General features: G+C 35.0%; 1 protein-coding gene across 1 annotated transcript; it reads right to left on the bottom strand.

Moving 5' to 3' along the window:
* Positions 1-3,668: 3,668 nt before the first annotated feature.
* LOC106081834 (histone deacetylase 11) lies at positions 3,669-5,570 on the bottom strand. The gene is made up of 4 exons (XM_013244049.2): positions 5,101-5,570; positions 4,453-5,030; positions 4,281-4,389; positions 3,669-4,217 (listed from the first exon to the last, which is right to left on the bottom strand). The coding sequence occupies exons 1-4, from the start codon at positions 5,335-5,337 to the stop codon at positions 4,059-4,061; spliced, it is 1,083 nt and encodes a 360-aa protein (XP_013099503.2). The 5' UTR covers positions 5,338-5,570; the 3' UTR covers positions 3,669-4,058.
* Positions 5,571-6,185: the final 615 nt, after the last annotated feature.

Raw genomic sequence — 6,185 nt, 5'->3', positions numbered from 1 at the left:
TGTTATTAGTACATTAAGGTACTAAATAGTACCAAAAAGTACGAAATGGTACATATTTGCCCATTGCGAACGGAAAGGCCAGAATTATGTTTTTGGGCTTAAATTGAAGAGCGTCTCAAAAAAAGATATGGTGAAACAAATTTTGGAAAATCGTGTGAGAAATAGTACATTTAGTACCGCAATTGGTTCTATTTGGTTCTTTCTTTATAATTTGAATTAGAGCTCTGAATTTTTTAACTTAGGTACACTATGGCAACCTTCATTGAATGACCTGTTTTTGGAAATTTTTACATTTAGGTATGAAATGGGAGAACTTTTACAGGGCGGATGGACGGAGGTAGAAATTTTAAAATTGACTTTAAAGACATCTGGTGACTAAGATGAGGATGAAAAGAAGAAATGGAAAAATAGTACTGGTAACGGGAGAAAACGTACGTTTAGTACCGCAACTGGTACCATTTGGTACTTTTTTACAGATGGAATAAGAGGTATGAAATTTGGCATTAGGACATATATGACTAATAATCTATTCAAAATTCGTACATTTTGGTACCAAAATTGATACCATTTGGTACTTTTTATGAAATTTGGATGCAGGTACAACTAGGAAACATATGATCGGCGACTATGATCATTTTACAGTTCGTACATATTTGTACCCGTAATGGCATCATTTGATGCTTTCTCCGCAGATGGAGCTAGAGGTCTGAAATTTGGCATGTAGGTAAAGATCAGAAATATATAATGGGCGAATAAATGATTTTTTTCACAGTTCGAATATTTTAGTACCAAAATTGGCACGGTTTGGTACTTTCTTTATAAATGAAGCTAGAGGTCCGAAATTTGGCATGTAGGTACAACTAAGAAATATATGATGGATAACTATATGATCTATTAAAATTTCGTACATTTTGGTACTTCATTTATAGATGGAGCTAGAGTTCTGAAATTTGGCACGCAGGTACAACTAGGAAATATATGATGGGTGATTATGATCATTTTACAATTCGTACATTTTGGTAACAACATTGGTTCCATTTGGACAGATATGATAGGCGACAAAATGATTTTTCACAATTCGAACATTTTAGTACGAAAATTGGTACTATTTGGTAGAGGTCTGAAATTTCGCATGTAGATACAAGAAGGAAATATATAATGGGTGACTAAATTATCCACTAAAATTTCGTACATTTTGGTACCAAAAAGAGCAAAATAGCTTATCTTTGCCTACAGCGAACGGGCACTGCTAAAATTAAGCAATCTTACAAAAATTATCACAGTCTTGACAAAACTACGGTATGTGAAGGAAAAGATATTAATTGTATTGTAATTGGTACCTTGAAAGAAAATATTGGGCAACTAGAAGATAATTTTTATTTGTATATTTAGGTACTCAAACGTACAAAATGGTACATTCTTTACGAATTGAGCTAAATCATTCAAAATTAGGATACGGCTACACCTTGACAGTAAATATTGGGCGGTTGGAAGATTTGTTTTTAATTCGTGCATTTAGGGCACCAAAACATACAAAAGAGTACTTTCTTTACAGAACTGGGATACAGCTACACCTTGACCATAAATTGTGGGCGACCAGAAGATTTTTTTGTTAAATCGTACATTTAGGTCAGCGTTGTCCAAAATGAAAATGTGACTGTATGTGTGAAATACTCTTTTTGAGTATTTTTATTAATTCTCTAAATATGTAAGAAATAATTTTTTGGACTGAATGGTTGGTGTTTCGCTAAAAGTAAACATAAATTCTTTTGAATATGCCTTCCAAACGTTTAAAATATAAAATAATTGTTTTTAAATTAAAAACCGATAAACGATGCGTATACTCCTGTGGATTTTTATTCGTTGCTGTCTCAATAACGACTGAAACAAAGAGAATAAAAATACGTGTGACTTGCCATCAAAGCTACAGTTAGGGGCTGGGCATCGCTGATTTAGGTACTAAAACCTACAAAACGGTACTTTCTTAACGAATTGAGCTAAATCGCTCAAATTTGGAACTCATTTTACTTTGTTAATACATATTGGGCCACTTAATGTCCGATGTATTGGTGTTCTTGGTACTATTTGGTACTTTATTTAGAGAAGGTAACTGGTTTCTGAAATTTTATACGCAATTATAACAAAATTTCATAATCTTTTAATGTGTGACTACCTAGGGTTTTGGAACTTCTTCACTAAAATAAAAAACGGGGGTAGCGAAGCTGACCACCGGGATGCTAGTATACAGATATAGAAGCTAAGTCTAAATCATAACCGATTTCGCCCAATTTCCATACTCATAATAGCAGCCTTAGAGAAATATATCTTGCAAAATTTTAAGATCTGTTTATAAATGCAATTACAAAGGTTCCAGAATTGAAAATCACCCGAAACATTTATATGAAAGCTATATCTAAATCTTATCCGATTTTTATGAAATTCGCCAGTAATCTAATGAGTCAAATGAAAATCTTTCTTGCCAAATTTCGTGAAGATCAGTTGACTTATGACCACATTATTGAAATATTAATCCAAATCGGACGAACTTGTATATGGGAGCTATATCAAAATCTAAACCGATTCCATCCAATTTCATCATACCTTATCACCACCATGGATTCTACAAATCAGCAGTCATTAATTAAGGCTTCTTGGCCCGCAGAAAGCTAATCCGGCCATATTAAGAAATAGATGCCGCAAAACAACATCTCCCAATTTAACAACTTAAGCTTATAAAAGGCATATCTGTTATACATTTTTATACCCACTACCGAAGGATGTGGGTATATTCATTTTGTCATTTCGTTTGCAATATATAAAGTGTATATATTCTTGATCATCGTAAGAATCTAAAACGGTCCAGGTATGTCCGTCTGTCTGTTGAAATCACGCTATAGTCTTTGAAAATGAAGATAGTGAGCTGATACTTTGCACAGGTTCCTTAGGCAGGTTAAGTTCGAAGATGAACTATAAACGACTATATCTTGATAAAGTCCCCATATAGACCGATCTCCCGATTTATGTTCTTAGGCGCATAAATGCTGTATTTAGTAATAGACTTGTCTGCAATTTGGCACATTGATTTCTGTTAAGATTGCCGACATACGTGTCGAATATGATCTTAAGCAATCTATATCTTAATATATTAGGAGGCCACTATAATTGCAGTCCACCGAGGGACAGATGTTACCATGTCCGCCTTTGATGCTGAACGCCTGGGTTCGTGTTCTGGCGAGAACATCATAAAAAGTTTTCGGCGGTGGTTATCCTGTTGTGTAGACAAAAAATCTGCCATTCCACAAAAACACATGCATTGGGAAAAGTACAGACAGGGTTGTCAAGCGTGGATAATGTGGTATTTACATCATAAGAGGCGTTTTCGCAATAAATTCGGTATAAGTGCAACATGCCAAAGTACGGCCCTTGAAGCCTTCACACCTAATATGGTCTATGAGTTATTCTAACCAAATGAAAAAACGCGTTCCATAGTGGTTGGTGTGTGTTGTGATCTCTGACTTTGCAAAAGAAAATCTCCGATCATTGAGCTTATCTCGAAAGAAAAAAAAACAAAATTTTTTTATGTTTATATAGAAAATACATGTATTTGTTTTTTCCTAACATACATAATTTGAAGACATATTATTTAATAAGAAATACAAACATTCATGTTATTAGAATAACTATTCATTTAAACAATTCCATCACAGACTTTTACGTTTTCCAACTCAAGTGGCGAGAGCACAAGGTACACAATTTTAACTTATAAACAGTTATAAATTAGAAAAAACGCTTATTTAAAATTGCAAGGTCTAAGTTAAGTTCAAATTGAAACTATGCCAGGATACACTCATGTTCGAAAGTATTCGTCATAAAAGTTTATCAACTTTAACTTTTCAACTTTTCGCCTTTTAATCGACATATTTCGACAACTACAACTTTCACCTTTGGTTTTTGGCAAGTAACTTTACTTTGTGTTGGTGTATCCTAATACAATGCTTATTTTTAAAGTAAGTTCTTCAAATTTTTAATGCAACATATTTTGCAAAATTTTCTATATTTTAGATAGTGTGCAGCAAGCCCTTTTGTTTTAAATTCAATATAGAATCGGCTATAACTTTGGCGGAAGCCTTTAAATAACCACCACTTAAGAGCATAACAATGGGAATACCTTGGGATCGACATGTGGCAAAGACAAATTGATCACGTTCCATGACACCCTGTTAATAAGAAAGAAAAAAGACATAACTTAAGCTCGATTAATACGCCTTCAAAAAACCTACCTCCGGCGTTATGGACAAATAACCCAAGGGATCACCTTCTAAAATATCAGTGCCAGCATTGTAGACAATCAATTGGGGACGAAATTCCTGTAAAGCAAAATTCAAACCCCTGTAAGGAAATAAAAAAAAGAAACATTAAAAACGTCCCTGTTTCTATTTAACTCCTGCCTACTTCTTCAACTTTGCCAAATACTCCTTATTGGCAGTCCTTGGCTTCAATTCCACAGCATAACGTATGGCCAATTTGGCCTCATGATCTTTGGGATATATGCGAAAATTATACATATCCAATATATAGACATAGGGATTATCCATGAAATCTCTTTCATGGCCATTTCCCTGATGGGCATCCAAATCGACTATCATTACTTGTGTTATATGACTCTCCTCGGCAAAAACACGTTGTATTAGTAGAGTAATATCAGCATAGGGACAAAAACCTCCACCCTTGTAGGAACAACAGTGGTGGAAACCACCACCCAAATTAATGGCCCAACCATATTCCAAGGCCAATTTGCCAGCCATTATGGAGCCGGCAGCTTGAAAGCGCATGGGCTTTAAATAGCCACATTGTACCCAGCAATTGGGAACAAACACTAAAATGGGAATCTCAGCTATTTTCGCCACGTTCAAGCTCCACTTAAGGCTGCGTAAATATTTCTCTTTGTGCACATGCAGCAATTCCTCTTTGGTAATCTCAGCAGGCTCATAGAATTTGCCCAGAGGCACCACTTGAGTTTTCACAAGTAACTAAAGAAAAAATAAACAAAAACATACATATTATAAAATGTTTAATATCCTTAAATAAAATTAGTCATACCTCCTTTATATTTTTGCCTTTTTGTGCATCAAATGGATGCAACTTTTCCAATTTCGCAAAATGTACTCCATAGTTTTTGCCATAGACTATGGGCAGTGGTGGTTTCACTTCATTACCTTCTTCCGTTTCCTTAGTGTGGCCTTGCGGCTGCTGCTTGTCTTTCTCTTTTCTCTTAACCCAAACAACTTCCGGCTCTTCTTTATCCGTTGTATGCACTTTTTCTGTATATTTTTGCATGTTTTATTGTAGTATTATTGAGTTTTTATTGCATTTTTATTGAAATGCATCATTTTGACAACACCTCCGCAGCTAACAATAAAACGACGATGACAAATGTAATGAAAGCAAACCGACTGGACAGAGAGATTAGCAAAACAGTGTTGGTAAGTGTTGCTATGCTTTAATAAAACCACAGGTTGGTAAACGTCATATGTGAATGGCGCCAAAGTGTATAACAGTGACTGTCAAAAAAAAAAGGAACACCTCTTAAGGTGCTATCATGTATTCCACGTATGATCTGCCAAATTTAGCATATCATAAAGTGATACATATTGTCTGAATGAGAAAACGGATGTTTTGAAATAAATATGTAATTTTAAGCTATTAAGTGGAAACGTGGCACATATCGACAGTTTTTCACACACAGGCTAAGTTCTTATCCCATATAAAAACAATTCGTCCCATAGTGGATAATGTGTGTGGTGATCTCTGGCTTTCCTTTTCCATTGCAGAAACATCTCCGATCATTGAGCTCGTCTCGAAAGAGAAACAAACGAAAATTGTAAAATTAAAATTATCTTCCCCCTAACAGCTTTAAAATGAAAAATTTGGCAGAGCCCGGCCTAGATTCGAAGCTGGGCACTCGAACCAACAGTGAGAGCGGATACCGTTGTTTAGCGTTCGAAATCATCAATGCAACTCCCAAAAACTGCACAGAATCATATGTATGCCATGAGAGTAGTATAATTGTGTAGACAAAAAATCTTCCATTACACAAATACATGCATTGGGAAAAAAAGAACGGTTAATAGACAGTGTTGTCGAGCGTGGTAAATGTGGTATTTATATCATATAGGCGTTTTCGC

Source organism: Stomoxys calcitrans, chromosome 2 (genome assembly GCF_963082655.1).
Source record: "Stomoxys calcitrans chromosome 2, idStoCalc2.1, whole genome shotgun sequence".
NCBI lineage: Eukaryota > Metazoa > Arthropoda > Insecta > Diptera > Muscidae > Stomoxys > Stomoxys calcitrans.
The sequence above is the reverse complement of the archived record's forward strand: the minus strand, read 5'-3'. Positions and strand labels throughout refer to the sequence as shown.

What these genes read in the sequence shown, in the direction of transcription:
- LOC106081834 (XM_013244049.2), bottom strand. Translation starts at nt 5,337, where the DNA reads ATGCAAAAATATACAGAAAAAGTGCATACAACGGATAAAGAAGAGCCG. An exon ending in AAGGCAAAAATATAAAGGAG is followed by an intron (nt 5,031 to 5,100) that starts GTATGACTAATT and finishes TTTTTTCTTTAG; the next exon opens with TTACTTGTGAAAACTCAAGT. An exon ending in TATTTGGCAAAGTTGAAGAA is followed by an intron (nt 4,390 to 4,452) that starts GTAGGCAGGAGT and finishes ATTTCCTTACAG; the next exon opens with GGGTTTGAATTTTGCTTTAC.